General features: G+C 37.0%; 1 protein-coding gene across 2 annotated transcripts; it reads left to right on the top strand.

Annotated features, from left to right (window-relative positions):
• The first annotated feature begins 16,264 nt into the window (after positions 1–16,264).
• LOC103329256 (beta-1,2-N-acetylglucosaminyltransferase II) lies at positions 16,265–18,960 on the top strand. 2 transcript variants are annotated; one of them, XM_089050360.1, is made up of 2 exons: positions 16,265–18,270; positions 18,598–18,960. In XM_089050360.1, the coding sequence occupies exon 1, from the start codon at positions 16,956–16,958 to the stop codon at positions 18,222–18,224; it is 1,269 nt and encodes a 422-aa protein (XP_088906486.1). In that variant the 5' UTR covers positions 16,265–16,955; the 3' UTR covers positions 18,225–18,270; positions 18,598–18,960. The 2 variants fall into 2 exon arrangements, with proteins under 2 accessions (XP_088906486.1, XP_008229922.2); XM_008231700.3 differs by having other exon boundaries at positions 18,568–18,960.
• Positions 18,961–18,998: the final 38 nt, after the last annotated feature.

The raw sequence follows: 18,998 nt of genomic DNA, 5'->3' as shown, positions 1-18,998 counted from the left end.
TGTCTTTTTTAAAAAAACTTTGGCTTTTTCCAAAAGTGAAATTTTTTTTATGGCTAAAACCTAAATTTACTAAAAAGGAATATGGTGGGTTGCAGGTAGAAAAAAATGAGTTACAAGGGGAAGGCCTAATATGCTATTTGAAGTATATTTAACTTTGAGAGTTTTCTCAATCTTGTCGAATATTGATTTATGATCAAAGTCATATATTTTATATTAGCTAAATTTCTTATAATACACATGCCATGATCTTCTGCTAGTAAAAATTCTGCTTATTGATGCATTCTGGCAAAATGCTATTTATTTATACATGGATAGGTAACTCCCAATTAGGTCAAATAATTCCCAAATTGATTGGCCTAATTATTTGACCTATGATGAGATATTTTGCTTCCATACTTATCTCGGAAAATTGTACGTAGGTCTCTCTAAAATTTGTCCATTTGGCTATTTAGCTAGAGGTGTCAAACGGGCAGTGCCGGGCCAGCCCGTCTTATTTAAACTCGTACTTTTAATTTATCGGGCCGTGCCGTGCTAGCCCATTTAGTAAAATCATTGATCCCTACCCAGCCCAAAGCCCATGTCCATATTGAAACGGGCTGAGCCGGAATTGTGTCGGGCTCGTACTCGTGCTGGTGCCATAATCGGGCCTAAGAACTAACCCATTTAATTTGAATTTTTTCCACTAGATAAGCTGCATGGATAAGGGGTTTGTATTTGAAAACAATATTGAGACAAGATGTTTGATATGGAGACAAACACTAGAGAGGTGGTGGGAGAATGTCTGGCGAAACCGTTCTCTTACAAAATGCCTTGGGTGAGAAGGTACAATTACCAAAAAAATAAATAAATAATAAAATCACTTTGGAATGAAAGAATAGAAGTCCTATAAGAGCAAGTCCAACAGTGGAGGCTGGGCTTGGGCTAGGGGGGTGTTAAGGCCAAAAAAGTGTTTCCAGCAACAAAAGCTGGCCTGGGCAGGAGGTGGACCTTAGTAGACTAGGCTGGCCCGAGAGGGAGGTGAGCCCAATTCGGAGCCCAAGTTTTGGGGATGAGCGTCAACATGCTACTGATCTGCTAACTAGCACCACGTGGCGTCGTCTGTCTCTCCGATTGAATTTTTCCTCCAATCCAACGAGCGAATTTTTGTGCAATAAAATAATGAAAAAAATTCGAACTTTTTAAATAAAAAAAACCCAAAAATTAATGAATTTTTTTTCTATAAATACCAACTAATACTCTTCACTTTTAACACCAAATCCTCGTACATTTTCTTCTCCTTCAACTATTAATTCACTTTCTACTCAATATTTTTTTCACTTTCAAATTTTATTTTCCGAAATCTAATCAGAAAATATTATCCAAATTAATTGTTTAGGTAAAAAAAAAAAAAAAAAAAAAGAATAGTATTTGCCCTTTGCTATGGCAACTGGTGGAAACACACATTGCTTTTTGCAAGGGCAGCCACTATTCACATGAATAGTAGCTGCCCTAGCGCCCCCTTGCCATGGCAAAAGGCAAACACTGGAAATGCTCTAATGTAACAACTTGTTGGTGCAGGTTGGGAAGTTTGTCCAGCTACTTTCAACATTCATTGGAGGGCTTATAATAGCATTCATCAAAGTGCCGCTTCTTACCATTGTCATGCTATCCTGTGTTCCTCTGCTTGTGGCGGCTGGTGGATCTATATCCTTCATTATAACCAAGGCAGAATTCCGTGGACAACGTGTTTATGCAAAAGCAGCAAATGTTGTTCAGCAGACGAGGCTCCATTAGAACCGTTTGTAGTCGCATAACATTTGCCTTGCCTTGGAGCTGCTATTGGAATAAGTAATTGCTTTTTATTAATTTGACCAACCAAGAATATGATGATGTTTTTCATTTTGTTCCTTCCTATATATATCTATCTATCTAGATTGCATCCTTTACGGGAGAGAAGCAAGCTATTACAAATTACAACAAAAATATCTTGTGGGTGCTTACAAATCAGCTGTTCATGAAGGCTCGACTGCTGGAATAGGTCATGGCTTGGTTTATGCAAGGGCGGAACCACACTAAGGGCTACAATGGGTTGTAGCAGTGTGGTTTTTTAAGGAAAAAATATAAAAATATATTTAACTTATTTTCAATATTAGCCCAGTCAGTGGCGCTGTATAGATTACCTTATTTCCATTTTCAACATTTAAGTAAATTGAGTAATATAAAAATAAATGTTTATTTATTTTTATATTACTCCATTTACGTAATTTTGCAATGTAAATAAGGAAGTACCCCCCATTTGGATTCAAATAAAAATACTAGAAAATCAAATTACCACCAAATCAAAATATGAAAAATCAATTTTAATGCAAAATACAATTTATGCTAAAAATGATGGCTCATTAAGTCAATATATACTTCATACTAAAATTTCATAAAATCAAGTTTTCTTATTTGATGTGTGAGGAATAAAAGCTGCCAAATATTATCTTGAGAAAATGATTATTCTAAAAACCCATTTTTCATACTTAGTCAATATTTTTACATAAAACAACTTTTCATGTATATATGATATAAATGCATGAAGGAATCTGAGGTCAATCTAGGTAAAAAGTCTTAAATGTTCAATCCACTATGGTGTTAAATCTTATTTGGTTTATGTTAAAACTTATTGAAAATTAGTCAATGGAGCTATGAACTAGCTTAGTTTATCCAATGGTTAGAGTTGGTTGGAATTGTTAGGAGGTTGGTTAGCTTAGCTGTCAGATGTTAGCACGGTTATTTACTCATTAAGCAAAGAGACTAAGTAGAGAGATATATATATATATAGTCCCCTTCAGTTAAGGGATCCCTCAAATAGTGTTATTTGAGGGATGAGGCGCTCAACCGTTGGATCTGTTTTAATGATCTTGTGTGGCTGAGATTGTTTTACATCTTTTAACCCGTTTTCTGCCAAATAACCCGACACATCCAATGCTGGAGAAGACCTAAGGCACGCAGGCTCTTAGATGGGAAACGAAGGAAGAGGAAGAGCCCCTTGCAAGCCTAAGAGAAGACCCACTCTCTCGAGATGAAATGATGACCCACCATTTCCAACTGAGCTTGCGAGATTTCATTTCTATAAGGTCTCCATTGTTGTGGTTTTTTTTTTCCTTTTGAAATCTGGGTTGTGGTGGTCGATTTGGATATGTAGATATGGGTTTGTAGATTTCTAAGTTTTTTAAAATCTGAGTTGAGATTAATCTCCATATTTAATATGGGTTTGGAAAAATTCATGTGAATTATTATTGTTGTGTTGTTCTGGTATCTGACATGAGTTTTTTTAAAATCGATTTAAAGATTTCTGCTATAAGTTTAGATTACATCTCCAGATTTGTCATGGGTTTGAAAAAATTCAAGCGATTTACTTGTTGTTGTGCTTAAAATTGATTGCAGCCACAAGAATATTAAATATTATTTTTTTCCTAGCATGGAGCTTTCATTCAAAGTAATAATATATCTTGAGTAAGTAAAGTCATATTCTACCTATGTAATTTGCCTGTTCTTGATAAAATTGAATTAATTGTTTTCATTTACTTTGTCTTTTCAGGATGATGTTTTGAACTCCTAGTGAGTAGTGGCAAAAGATATCCAGTTTTACTTGTACATTGAACATATTTCTGGTGTTGTATGATTGCACTAACAGAGATCCATTTTAAGGTTATCTAAGCCGTATAGCTTCTTAGGGTCAGTTAGATGTGAGTTATTTTTTATTAGACAAGAATTAATGGAATATATGAGGTTTGAAATTTTTTTGGGTGATATTTAGTTGTTTTGACAAATTTCATTCCATTAGGGATTGAGTTGCTTTATGTCTTCATTGTTGTATGATTCTAAGATTAAGCGCAAGATGTTCACTTGGATTTCAACAATATGGCCATGCACCCTGGTCGAGACTGGTTCATGAATTTGTTAGCAACATGAATTGTAGGCTACAATTTCTGTACAAGCACATAAGGAAAAGCCCTTTGTCCAAAAAAAAAAAAGAAAAAAAAGAAAAACCCTTGTGAAAGAAGCTAGTAAGGAACGAATGATATATTTTCTACTTCTAACAACAAATTGATAACTTTAAACCTTCATCAGCCGTGATTAAAGATATATGAAATTAAATCATGGAAAGGTGATTATGAACTTCAATAAATTGCAGCAGTTGACCCCAACAACTATTCATCTAAATAGAAAAGCTTACATCCAACCCCAAAAAGACTACATACAAACATTATAATGACGAAAAACCAGAACATGTTTGTTGCCTCTTTCAAAGCTCTTGATCGGCAAATGATTCATAATGAAGAAAAATATCAATCTCGTTTGCTCCGTCCTTCAAAGCTCCTCCTCAGATGGTTGCACTATTGACATAAATGGAAACCCAAGTATTCCACAAGCTACACTTGCCATTGTCCATGAAGTCCACTTTAAGTCATCAACCAGAAAGTTCTGCACATTATTCTTATTTCAACGTTGAATATGATTGCATTTTTTGCTGGATGCATATCAACAATAGTTTTTTTTTTTTTTTAAAATATTCATGCGGCTGCAATCAATTTAAAAACCCATATCAAATAACCCCACAACAACAACAAGAATAAGTAAATCACATGAATTTTTTCAAACCCATATCAAATATGGAGATGTAATCTCAACTTTTAGTAGAAATCTTCAAATCGATTTTAAAAAAACCCACGTCAGATACCAGAACAACACAAAAATAATAATTCACATGAATTTTTCCAAACCCATATTAAATCTGGAGATTAATCTCAACTCAGATTTTAAAAAACCCAGAAATCTACAAACCCAAATTGAAAAACCTTCATACATCTCTAAATCGACGACCACAACCCACATTCGGAAGGAAAAAAAAATCCACGACAGTGGATACCTTATAGAAATAGAAATCTCGCAAGCTCAGTTGGAAATGGTGGGTCATCTCTTCATCTCGAGAGAGTGGGTCTTCTCTTAGAGCGACTCCAGGGTATGCCTGAGCCTCGGGCTGGGCTTGCTTTTTCGAAAAATCGTTTCCGGTGGTGAAGCCAGCCGGCTGCGGTCCCACGAACTCGGTGGCCCGAAGGCGATTCGGCCGAGGTCCAAAACGCGGCGCGGCGTCATCGTGCTACGGTGACCCTCGTGCCGCGGTGGCGCTCTGATGCCATGCGCTCTGATGCCGCTAAAGTCCACGTGTCGCGCTCACGAGCTCTCCGATCAGATTTTTTCTCAATCCAATGGCAGCCAATTTTGTGCAATAAAAAATAAAAAAATCAATTTTTTTTTTAAAAAAATACCAAAAAGTTACTCTTTTTTTTTTTAATTTATAAATACCAAAATTTTATCCAATTGAGATATGAATTTTATAACAAATATTGACACGTACGAACCCAAAAATCTAATCCGAAAATATTATCCAAATGAATTGTTTAGGTAAACAAATTTGTGAAAAAAACAAAAAAATGAATAGTAATTGACATTTGCCATGGCAATGGGTGGAAACACACAATACTATTTGCAAGGGCAGCCACTATTCACGTGAATAGTGGCTGCCCTAGCTCCCCCCTTGCCATGGCTAAGGGCAAATGGGTGGAGTTGCTCTTAGGCTTGCGATGGGTTCTTCCTCTTCCTTCATTTCCCATCTAAGAGCCTGCGTGCCTTAGGTCTTCTCCAGCATTGGATGTGTCGGGTTATTTGGCAGAAAACGGGTTAAAAGATGTAAAACAATCTCAGCCACACAAGATCACAAAAACAAATCCAACAGTTGAGCGCCCCATCCCTCAAATAACACTATTTGATGAAGGGGAATATATATATGTATATATATGTATATATACTGTACTATAAAAACGATTCAGTAAGAAATACATCATTCAGTTTTCTCATATGCTCTTAGAAACTCCTAGCAACTCTTTTCTTCCTCTGTCTCTATTACCATGGTTAGCATGGTATCAGAGCCCTTCGTGGTTTTGAGGGCCTGATCTCTTGCTTCCGCTACCCTATTCTTCCTTTTATTTTCTTCTTCCCTCTGATTTACGCACCTACTACACCGTCTGCGATTTTGCCATTCCTTTACCTTCGTTGATTCTGCAATCCGATTCTGTCTTCGATTTCTTCGAGTTCGCAATTTTCTTCAACCTCTTGCGTTTGCAATTTCTGCAATTTCTTCGTTTTCTTCGTGTCTAACATACAATTTTGCAATTTCTTCAATTTCTTCACTTGTCTTCAATTTCTTCGTTTTTGCAATTTCTTCAATTTCTTTGATCTTCGATATTGTGCTTACTCTCTCTCTCTCTCTCTCTCTCTCTGCTTTCATGGCAAGTTCACATCTCAAGATTGACGGTATTCTCAGTCTTATCACAATCCGGTTGAAAGATGATAACTTCTTGAAGTGGCGATATCAACTTGAGTCTGTTTTGGACGACTATGATATCTTTGGCCATTTTGATGGCTCGAATATTGCACCGCCGAAATTCGTAATTTTGGATGAGGAATGTGTTACCTCTGAACTCACTGCAGCTTACAAGGACTGGGTGCAGGTCGATAAAGCACTTATTAGCTTGTTGATCGCCACACTTTCTGATGATGCGCTCGAATATGTCATCGGTTGCAAGACTACGCATGATGCCTGGATGAATTTGACAAATCGATATGCCACAGTCTCTCGTGCTCGTATCAATCATCTCAAAATCGAGCTTCGACTGCACAGAAAGGCTCGACTCAATTGAGAAGTTCTTGCTTCGCCTCAAACACATTCGCGATCACCTCGCTATCGCTGTTGTTTCAATGTTTGATGATGATATGATGATTGCAACCTTGAATGGCCTTCCTTCTAAGTATGATATGATTAGGACAGTCCTGGTTGCTCGTGACACTTCGCTTTCCTTCAAAGACCTTCGCAATCAATTGCTTGCGGCTGAACAAGTTGCAGAGGCATGCATGCTTTCTTCCCATGCACCTATGGTTGGCATGCTAAGTCAATCTTCTCCTTCTGTTTCTTCCCATGCCTTCTCTGGTTTTGGTCATGGTGATGGTCTCCTTCCAACTCCTCCAATGCCTCCTACTGCCTATATGAGTTCGCAGCTAAGTCCGGTGGTGCTGTTGTTCCTGAGTGTCGATCTGCAGCAAACGAGGTCACATTGCAGTGAATTTCTATTTTCGCAATTCGAATACCTATTCTCAAGGGTCCTCTTCCACAATTAAATGTTAGATTTGTGGCAAAAAGGGCCATGGGGCTCTAGATTGTTACCATCGCTCCAACTATGTTTATCAAGGTTCTCCACCACCTACCTCCCTCACTGCCATGGCGGCTCAGACTTCTTTCTCTCCTGATGCTGTCTGGATTGCAAATAGTGGGGCAAGTCATCACATGATACCTCATATGACAACAATGGACTCTACTTTACCTTGCACCTCTTCTGATCAAGTCAGAGTGGGAAATGGGGAAGGTTTGCGCATTGATCATATTGGCTCAGCTCATATTCCTACTACAATTTCCTTTGTCTTTATCTTCAGTTTTTCATGTGCCTCAGCATACGACCAATCTTTTGTCTGTGTATCACGTGTGCCGGGATAATAATTGCTGCATGATTTTTGATCAATTTGGATTTTCCATACAGGACAAAGTCACCAACAGGGTTCTGTTCCACGTTAAGAGTGATCATGGCATGTATCCCATCCCATGCTCTATCCCTTCTTCAACTCGTGTCGACAATAAGCAGCCAAAGATGGCTTTTCTTGGACAACAAATTCATTCCTTATTGTCGAATAGGCGATTGGGTCATCCTACTAATGAGGTTGTTCAACTCATGCTTAAGGAAGCACAACTCCCGGTCGTTTCAGATTCCATATCTCAGATGTGTTCTTACTGCTTAAATGGTTAAATGCATCATTTACCTTCTTCTGCAAGGCATGATAAGGCACTTCTTCCTTTATATAGGATTCATAGTGATGTATAGGGGTCTGCACATTGTAAATCAGTTGATGGTTATCGATATGTTGTAAGCTTCATTGATGAACATACTGGTTTTCTGTGGCTATACCCTCTTTGTGTCAAATCTGCGGTGTTAAAGGGAGGGGCCAACTTCTCTCTGCTAGGTAGGATTTATGAGGACTATATGGGGCTTCTCTCAAATTTTCATTCTGTTTCTTTAAATCATGTGCCTAGGACTTGCAACTCTGTTGCTGATTATCATAGCATGTATACAGAAACCACCATGTATAAGAAAATCTTGCACCTCAAGGGTTGTCAATTACCATACCAACTTACTACTTGATACAGACAAATCATTACTGACTTAGACCTAGAAATAATAGATCCTAAGTATTTAGAATCATTCATACCTTAATTTGATCTTCAATTTTCATTCTTTCACAGGCAATGATGACAAGCTCATATTTATATGTATTTTACATCAAATTCACTTGTCTTTTCTTAGGTAGTTCCTTATATTTTTGAGCTATTTACTCTGTTTTTGTGTTTTGTAGGATCTGTCAAGCAAAGAAAAGAAAAATAGCACAAGTGGGCTTTTAAGTCACAAATTCGTCAAAACTGCCTGTGCAGGTGAGCTGACTTTGGAAGCAAGTTGCGAACAGCTCAGAATGAATTAGAGAACGTGCCATATATGCTTGGAAAGCTACAGATGTCTATTCTCTGGAGCATTTCGTGGATTGTTCATATCATTTTTCTAGAAGCAGTAATGACCGTTTTAACACTGAAAGGTTCACAAGAGGCTGAGCAGTTTGTAACTGCAATGAAAGCAATAAACCCAATAAACGTGACAGCCAAAACGGATGCTGAAAAAACAAGCCAGCGGAAACCTATTCAAATATCTGAGGAAATGGAATTAAAGATGGGGATTAGGTGGGAGTAATTGGCTTAGAGGCCACCCAAAGAGTTACAATTGTTTTACCATTTTCTCTCACTTATTGTCATCAATAAATAGCTATTAGTGGAATAAGTTTTGGGGAGAGCGATCTGTGGAAAAAGAAACAGAGAGGCAAGGCAGGAACGTTGGAGGAGGGAGGAAAACTTGGCATTCTCTTCTTTCGGTTTTACCTTCCCAAACTCATGTCTTTCTTTTGGTTTAATTTAAGAATAATGTGTAACTAAATTTTTAGTAGTTAGGGGCTGTTTTGAAGCCCCATATATGATTGCAAATGTGTTATGACATTTCGTTTCAATTTCTTTCATGAAAGGATGAAAATTGCTTCACTACTTGTCTCGTTGATGAAATCTTTATGTGTTTTCTAAGGATGCATACTTAGTAAGCATATTTAGGATTTTAATGCTATGAATATGTGTATGCCTGCCCTTGTTGAATGAGGACCTACATATGTTCTAGAGTAGTACTTGTTATTTGCATTTAACATGTGAATCAATTTCTAGGATAAGTAAGACAACGCCAGTACTCATGATGCCTTGTGATGACTCAAACTCTTTTCGTTCTTAATGATTTCTACTTGTTAAATCTATGAACACGCCATTCTAGATTGCATGCTAGGGACTAAGTTAAGTTGAAAACGTCATTCTCTTAACATACTACATAAGAAAGAGTAATAGGTTGAGTTCTAACATTGAGCCAACTTGAGCATCTTCATCCGGAAATAAAAGGAATCTGATTGAAACATAACATGTTTGCATGACTATTTGGTGGTGGATAGCACTTCCCCTAACTCATTTTCTTAATTGTGAAATATAATCTGTTCTTCAAAACCTGTTTCTGTTCTTTTGTTGTCCGATTTAATCTATATAGCAAATCAACTCTAAAAATCCCAAAAATTTGTGTGAGTGTAGCTCTGCGTGTCTAGTATCTGTGCATAAAATTTCATAGACTTTCGATATGTGTAAGTGGGGATAATAATTATTTCTTTGGTGGCTGGTCAGTAGGGACAGCAGCCCAGTTTTTGTGACATTTCAGGTAGTTAGATAAGACAATCTTCTGCGGGAAAGACCCTTATTTTCATATGCTACAATTGATGAATCTTAGTGTTAATAAGGAAAATCAATAGGTTATTTGTGTGCTACTTTGTAGTGTGCTTTTAAACCTATCAAATGACAGGTCCAGGATCCAGTGCACGGACCTTGAATACTGGGGATACTCCTGTTTCTTTAACACCATCCTAATTCAGAAATTCAAACATGTGGACTTACTCCTTATTCTGAAATTTACAATGTGACCAAAAAATAAAATGCAAAAATGTATAACATACGAGATAAGGAACATCGAAACAAAGAAACCTGCGAGGCTCTTTGAACGGGTGCAGCACCAAGATATAATGGCAGAAGACTTGGGTGTATATTGACCGTGCCTGAGACAATTGTCACTTTTTTTTTAATTAGTTTTTTTTAATCGAAGACAACTGTCACTTTGGATTGAGAAATAGTGCTGGCACTAGATCAAATATCTCTCAACGTTACTCTCAAGTCATTTATGTTCACTCAAGATATGCAACTAGTCTGTTCACATTTATTTTTTTAGAGTAAGTATAATTGTATTCATAAATTAGGTACTAAGTTACAATGACATAAACGACTTAAAAGGAGTTTGTGTCCAGAGTGGGGCAATTTCAGCATTGTGTTTTCCTGTATACCCCTCGTCATTGTAACAAGGCGGCGCGCATAAAATTGCCGCCTTAGTGTCCAGAGTTGGCGGAATCCATACTTGGGGTGATTTATGGCCTAAGTGAATTTTTGATATTCTTGCTAGTGATGTAAACCTTACTATTCGTCTTTAATAATGTTCTCTCATTGTTTTGAAAAAAAACCTACTTAAAAGGAGTTGATACAAATGTGGAAACATAGTAACAGGGTTATTCTAGATATATCTCCTCCACTAACAGTGGCATAAAACCAAACAAATTTCTGCATGAAAGCTGCAAGCCTAAATAAATAAGACATGGACCGTAACGCCTAAAACTACAAATATAACTACAACTTTTAAATTGTCACAAGTAAAAATACAAGTAGAGACTCAACTACAAACAAAACACCCAACTCACAAGAGACACCACCAAATTGGAGCTTTTACAACTTGAGATTTACAACACGTTTTTTGTGCGTGTCGTTAATATCTGATATTTACTGCATATGGTAAAGCACGCCTTAAAAATGTAATAAAGCGTGCTATTAATAACTGATATTTAAGGCATGTGAAAGCATGCCGTAAAAAGGTAATTTTTGTGTCTTTTGACAGCGTGTTTAGATATACGCTGTGAAGTCTAAATTTTATTTATTTATTACGGCATGCGACTAATTATATTTGAAAAAATAACAGTAACTCACATGTTAAGATCCCAAAGCAATCAAAATCTATACAACCATACTATGTAGCTGCAACAATTTATAATCATGAAAGACAGAGGTAAATACGATGGCAGAGAAAGAGAGAAGATAAACAAACCATATTTGCAAAGTGCTTGCCTTGCTTGCAGAAGCGGCCCATGGGGTGTGCGAGGTGTGCGACCGTACAGGGCCCCCAAAATTTAGGTGCCTCCAAATTTTTCCAAGTCAACCCATTAAATTAACTAAAACATGAAAATAAAAATGAAATATTAAATATCACCCCACAACACCACATGCAATGCACCAAAACCAAAATTGAATTGAATATTAATTATCAACAAATTCTACTACTTAGAGAGTAGAGGCCCTAATTTAATTCATTTTCCTCTTCCCAACTCTCACGTTGCAACTCTTCTTTTTATTTATTTATTATGGTTTTGAAACCTGTGTTTTCCTCTTTCCAACTCTCAAGCTGCAAAACCATTCTAATATTCTTTTCTCTTTCAGTAAGTCTTTCTCACTCTCCTTCATTAAAATAAAGCAATTTCTCTTCAGTACCAGTGTACCACCCTCTTCTATCAAATTTTGGATTGTAAAAACCCAAGCTTTAGCCCTTTCCCCAAAATCACAGTTCTTTTCTCCTTCCCTTATTCACATGAGAATTCACCAAGCATTGAAATTGGAAAATCAATTTATCAGCTCTGTGATTTGGAAAGGTGATTAAAGAAATTTTTCTGGGAAGCTCTTTCTGAATGTGTTCTTCCCGTGTTAGAAATTTTTGTTTCTATATGAATTTTTTTTTCCTACTTATATATATAGAGCCTCGACATCTATATTTGCACAGGGCCTCCAAAATCAATGGACCGGCTCTGCTTGCTTGCCATACAATAACAATAGCTGACATGTTAAGGATCCCAAAGCAGTCAAAATCTATGCAACCAAACTATGTAGCTGCAACAATTTATAATCATGAAAGACAGAGGTAAATATGATGGTAGAGAAAGAGAGAAGACAAACAAACCATATTTGCAAAGTGCTTGCCTTGCTTGCCTTATAATGGATGACTGCTGGAGAAGAGCTATAGATGCAAATCAACTGGAAAATAAATATGGTCGAGGATATATAAAACAAAATCATAGTAAAATGAATATAAGAGAAATATTGGAAAATCTCAAGATATATGAAATCGTACTAGTGGGAGCTATGTACTAAATGAGCATGTGTTCCTCATCACAATCGAGCCACCAATTTGAGAAAGGCGATAATTTGAATGTTGGTGATGCATGTGTCATCAATCAACACAAAGACATATACATCACCAACATTCAAATTATTGCCTTTTTACTAGTCTTTCTAGATCGCGACCACAAAATTGGAGAGCTAATCGGACCAAGTCACTGAGTTGATGAGCGAGTTGAGCGCCTGAGATAGAGATCTTCGTTGAAGAGCGTGGAGATCGAGATCTTCACCTCATCCAACCAGCTTTGATTCTCATATCCAGAACCTCTCTTTCCATCTTGTGGATCTGTGAAGATTTCAATCTCTTAACTCCTTCGTTGATATCGATTTTCTGATGATTTTGTAGGAAGAGGGGTGCTCAAGATATGTGAGAGGGAGTGTTTCACAGAGTTTCATAAGGGTGTTAGAGTTGATGAGGGTTTCAAGAAGGGAGAGATAAGGTTTTCAGAGACACGGTGGAAATCTGAAAATTTTAGGTCGAGCGCGAATTCACTTAATCTGCATTTTTTTTGTTTAGCGTGTTTTAAAAGAGGACGCTTGTTAGTGACAAGCGTCGTCTTTTAAAAATCAACCCAACGCTAGTAGTGTATAAAATGAGATATCACGATGGTTTTGAAAAAATCATCGTCTTTTAAAACACAACAATGGTTTTTTCGTCTTTTAAAACACATATGACGGTTTTAAGATACACTGTTGTCTATTTTGTGTTGTGGTTTAACTATTTTGTAGTAGTGATCTCCTTTTTCTACCATTTCTTCTTCCTCCTTTCACATCTATGGTGAGCCAACTTCAACATCTAGTTCTTGTACGTTTGATGCTTTATATGTCCTTTCACGAAATAAATTGTTCCAATGAAACATTATTGTTTTTGTGAAAATGGTAGAACCACCCATGAGGCCATGATTGGACAAAGCTACAACCTCGAAAAATACTCTCTCAAACCCTAGCGCTGCACCCTCTCTCTCAAACCCTCAGTCTTTCAAACAAGGGCGGAGGTGGTCACTACCCCTCCTTCCCTTCCCCCCTTATACGCCTTTCAATTTCCATTTTCCATCTTCCATCTTCCTCTTCATTCCCTCTCTATTATCTTCCTTTCTTTTTATTTTTAATTTCCAAGCTCCCTTTAAATTCCTCCCTCCTTATATGGCTTCTTCAAGACTTTATCTCCCTCTTGGATCTATCGACCCCTATGGGTTGCAGCGACTAATCCCAAACACGATTTTTTGTGTCCCCTTCGGAAGATGTGTAGAGCTCTTGCTTGGGTGCTTGCACCACCTCCTTCCATTCTTGGGTTGTTACCACCTCATTCCTTGCTTAGGATGTTGGTTTCTTTGGCTTTGGGAAGTGTTTTCCCAGGTTTGTTCTTGGATTGGCTGTTGTTTCCCTCTAGGTGCTTTAGTGGTTTCGTTTTTGTAAGAGTTATTGAGTCTTTGATGGTCGGTTTATGTATTGCGAGAAATTTTCATATTTGTATTTGTTTTGTGTGTTTGCAATTATTTCACTCATCATTAGTCATGGTGATGATGTCTCAGTCTTCATGGAAACAACGGCAGGAGTACTTTGGCGTTTGGTGGTGTTTCTGCTATTGGCTGGCTCTGGCTTTATGCAAGTTTTGTACTCTAACTTTATGTTAGTTTTGGGCTCTAGCTTTAAGCCATTTGTAAACTTTTTGCATGTTTGAGTTTTATTTCTAGTGGGCTCTAGCTTTATGCCATTTGTTTGGACTCATTTTTATAAGTTCCACTATCTTGTAATTGGCATTGCCTTTCTATCAATGAAACTTGATTCCAACCAAAAATAAAAAGGGAGCTTCACTAATATACCTAAAATAGGGGCTGAAATTATATATAAAAAACCCCACACGGAATGCACTTTAAAAACACACCCAAAACTCATTTACTACATAAGAAATTAGTGTTTAAGTTCTTATAAATTACATGACTGTCATTGATCAACTTAAAAAAGAAGACCAACACAAAAAACTTAAATAGCACCCAAAACAAGCCCAGCCTAATTTTATAAAAAAAAAAAAAAAAAAAGGTATTGAAAACCATAGTTTCATTAACGTGTCATGTTAATTAATGACTGTAATGTTACACACCTTTACTGTCATGTTGATTAATTGTTGTAATGTTCTAGTTTAGGGTAATAACACTGCTTTGTCATGTTGATTAATGGCTGTAATGTTCCAATGTATGGTAATAACACTATTAGTTTCTTATAGCATCCTATTTCTAATGTATGTTTACTCCTGTAATATTCTAATGTAAGGTAATAACACTGCTAGTTTCTTATGATATCTTATTTTTAATGCATGTCTACCTATGTAATGTTCTAGTCTAGGGTAATAACATTGCTAGTTTACTGTCATGTTGATTAATGGTTGTAATGTTCCAATCTAGGGTAATAACACTGCTAGTTTATTGTCATGTTGATTAATGGTTGTAATGTTCTAGTTTATGGTAATAACAATACTAGTTTCATATGACATCCTATTTCTAATGCATGTCTACTCCTGTAATGTTTCAGTATAGGGTAATAACACTGCTAGTTTCCTATAACATTCTATTTCTAATGCATATCTACCCCGGTAATGTTCTAGTCTAAGGTAATAACACTGCTATTTCTTATGACATCCTATTTCTAATACATGTTTACCCTTTTAATGTTCCAATCTAGGGTGATAACACTACTAGTTTATTGTCATGTTGATTAATGTTTGTCATGTTGCTATTTCTAATACATGTCCATTAAAGAAAATATGCAGAAAGAACAAACCAGACCAACTCAAAATAAGCCGAGCAAAGATTGTTAATATTATTATGTCATAGAAGTATATTGTCAATACTCTATCATAGAAATACATTGTTAATACTCTGTCATAGAAGTACATTGTTCAACAAAAATGATATTCATAACTGAAATAGTAACAAAAGTTAAATTGATCATCAAAGCTTAAAATACATTTTGAAAATAAACTAAAATCCGAAGAGAAACACATAATTAAAGCAAAAGATCAAAAATCTCAAGTCCAAACCAAATGACAACGATAATGACAATGACGACAATAACGACAACGACGATGTGGCGAAAGATGAGTAGAGCTCGAAGATGAGGAGTAGAGCTAAAAGCATCTGATCGAGGTTTGTTCGAGGTCTTGAACAATCCCAAAAAAAAAAATCAATAGAAGCACGATTTTAGAACAAAAAATCGAAGTTGAAATATTGAAAATTGTAGATTAAAGATGAAGAATATAATTGGACCTGAGACTGAGCTTCAATGGAAGCTCCTCTTGCTCCAACACCAAAGAAAACACCAGCGAGAAATGAGAAAATAAATATGATTTGGTTTTTTTAGCAGATCTGGGCATGTTTGGTTTTATGGCAGATCTAATTTTCCTCTCTTAAATTCATAGTACAAGGACAATATAGGTATTTAACACACACAAATAAACTAAAAAACAACTATTAAATTAAAAAAAATTGACTGCTGTCAAATTTTGGGTTTTTTTTAGTGTATTTATAGTTTTTAAATAGTGTAGAGTTTCTTTATAAAACTATATCTAAGATTGAGTATATAACTAAATTTCTAAAATAAAAAAGCTACAACCCCAATTAGAATATGGGAATGTATTGGACAAATGAACCCCTCTCATAACAGATGGCAAAGCTCTACTTGCCAAATTGATGCGCGGTTTGCAATCAACTCTTATGTGCCTTGAAGTTTCCGGCTTGTTTTTTGTTGTGACCCGGAACCTAACCCATTACCCATGGTATAGAGACAATTTTTCTACTTTTCAAAGCCAAGGTCGTCCTTTTGGAATTTGGAAATTTCCTTGCTAGTCCTCTGTTTCTGTTCTGTTCTCTAAGTCAGTCAACTGCGAAATCAAAGCCGTTCGTATCAAAGACTTTTCAACCTCCCAAGCAATCTGGTGCTCAAAGATTGGATTTTTACTGCTACCCATCTGGTTGTTCCTCCGATTTCTCCAAAAGAATTAAGTCAATTAACCATAAGCCCTGGTGCTCTTTCCAGTTTTCCTTTGTGGGTTTTGTGATTTGATTCTTCTGGCTCTGCAAGCTTTGATTTGTTCTACCAAATTCGAGTTGCGGCAACAGGAAGCTCGAGTTTCACTTCATGGGTTTCAATTAGATCAAGTTTTGACTGGTTCAATCTCAGGACGCACCGACTGTTTTGGAGGTTTTTTATACTTACCCTTTTGCTTGTTCCCTCTGTTCTCAAAGGGGTTGGTGATATTTTTTGAAGTTTATAGACTTAGTTTTTCTTGTTTGAGAGGATAAAGACTTCGTTTTTAGTTTCAAGTTCTAGGTTTCCTTTTTATGCATATGTGGTTTCTGAACTCTGTGAAGCTATGAATGACTGTAATTGTCATATGAAGTGTGTTTGATGCCATCTCTGCCGTTGGTTTTATTCTATGGCTAATATTAAGAAAAACCGTCTAAAAGATGAAGTGGCTTTTCGCCGTTTCTTGCCATTGGTTTCGATTACATTGTTAGGGGTTTTCCTGCTGATGTTCCTTCTGAGAATTAATTCAAATTTTGCCACACCATCTTCGGATTATTTTAGTCAGGTATTGACAAATCGTTCACATGCTAGACATATGCTTAGCCTCCCCAAGCAGACTGAATTCTCACTTCAGTTGGAAAAGAGAAATCAGATGCCTCCCAGGAACTTAGATCTATATCCAAGTCTAGACAAGGATCACATAACTATTGTTCTTTATGTACACAATCGGCCCCAATATCTCAAAGTAGCTGTTGATAGTCTGTCTCGGGTTGTAGGAATTAATGAAACTTTACTAATGGTGAGCCATGACGGATACTTTGAAGAAATGAACAAGATTGTGGAAGGCATCAGATTTTGCCAGGTGAAACAGATATTCGCTCCATACTCGCCCCACGTCTTTCCCAATAGCTTTCCAGGTGTTTCACCAACAGACTGTAAGGAGAAGGATGATGCAACAAAGAAACACTGCAAAGGGACTCCTGATCAGTATGGAAACCACCGGTCCCCGAAGATAGTGTCATTAAAACATCATTGGTGGTGGATGATGAACACGGTGTGGGACGGTTTGAAGGAGACCAAGGATCACAGTGGTCATATTCTTTTCATAGAGGAGGACCACTATATTTATCCCAATGCATATCGTAACTTACAGATACTCACAGAATTGAAGCCTCAGAAATGCCCTCATTGCTATGCTGCAAATTTAGCACCTTGTGATGTGAATGCAAGAGGAGAAGGTTGGGATAGTTTGATTGCAGAGAGAATGGGGAATGTGGGTTATACATTTAACCGGACTGTGTGGAGGAAAATCCACAGAAAGACTACAGAGTTTTGTTTCTTTGACGATTACAATTGGGACATAACAATGTGGGCAACAGTCTATCCCTCATTTGGTAATCCTGTTTTCACGCTACGAGGTCCTCGAACAAGTGCAGTACACTTTGGAAAATGTGGTTTGCACCAGGGCCAGGGGGAGGCGAAAGCATGTATCGATAACGGTATGGTAAACTTTCAAGTGGAGGAGATAGATACGGTTGCAAACATCCACTCAGACTGGGAAGTGCGAGTCTTTGAGCATCAGCCAGGGTATAAAGCTGGGTTCAAGGGTTGGGGAGGTTGGGGGGACAAGAGAGACCACCAATTGTGCTTGACTTTTGCTCAGATGTATCATTCATAGATAAACATAGCTGCTTCAGCATATTTTCATCCGCATTTTGTAACTGGTAAGATCTGGATTTCTTTTTGTTGAGTGATTGTCAATGGCATAAGTAGTTGTTAGATGTTTTTGTATTATCTTACAGAGATGTTCACATTTGTTTCTTCAACAATCAAAATATTACTCGAGAAATCATAATGTTTCATTCTTCTTGTGCCAATCTATTGCTATGTTGACACTTTTGAGCATCTCATAGATGTACAGGTCAAACATCTCACAGGATTTATGATTTCAAATTTCAATGGTAACTCGTCCAATATTGCAGAAAGGCTACTAACAAAACAATTTTTTTTATTTATGGCAGAACTGATTTTAAAAAAAATGTTATGCTCAGGACTTGGGTTTAGGAAGATTCAAGCGTGAGAGCTAAGGTTGCATGATTTGATACAAGACTAATAATGATTGATCCCTTCCTGGGGCCAGACTCTTCCGTTCTTATTAGGAGCCACGTGTCATAATCATGTGCACTTGGCATGCTTTTGGGCCATACACATGATGTGGGGATGTGATTGTGACACGAGTCCCTTGTCAAACATTTGTAAGTTTGGAACTAGCTTGCAAAGGGATCGGTGACCACCCCACTTTGCAAATCGTTGGAGTGCCTCACATGGACATAGATTTTTGAGATTTGCCCATTTCTTTTTAGTTGAACTTGGATCAATGCAATTAAATTCAATACACTACAGTACAATACAAATTCTCGGTCCCCGTCTTTTTCCCACCACAATTCACCCA

This window comes from Prunus mume, linkage group LG4 (assembly GCF_029339155.1).
Source record: "Prunus mume cultivar Tortuosa linkage group LG4, ASM2933915v1, whole genome shotgun sequence".
In the NCBI taxonomy this organism is placed as follows: Eukaryota; Viridiplantae; Streptophyta; class Magnoliopsida; order Rosales; family Rosaceae; genus Prunus; species Prunus mume.
This window is presented reverse-complemented; position numbering and strand designations above follow the sequence as displayed.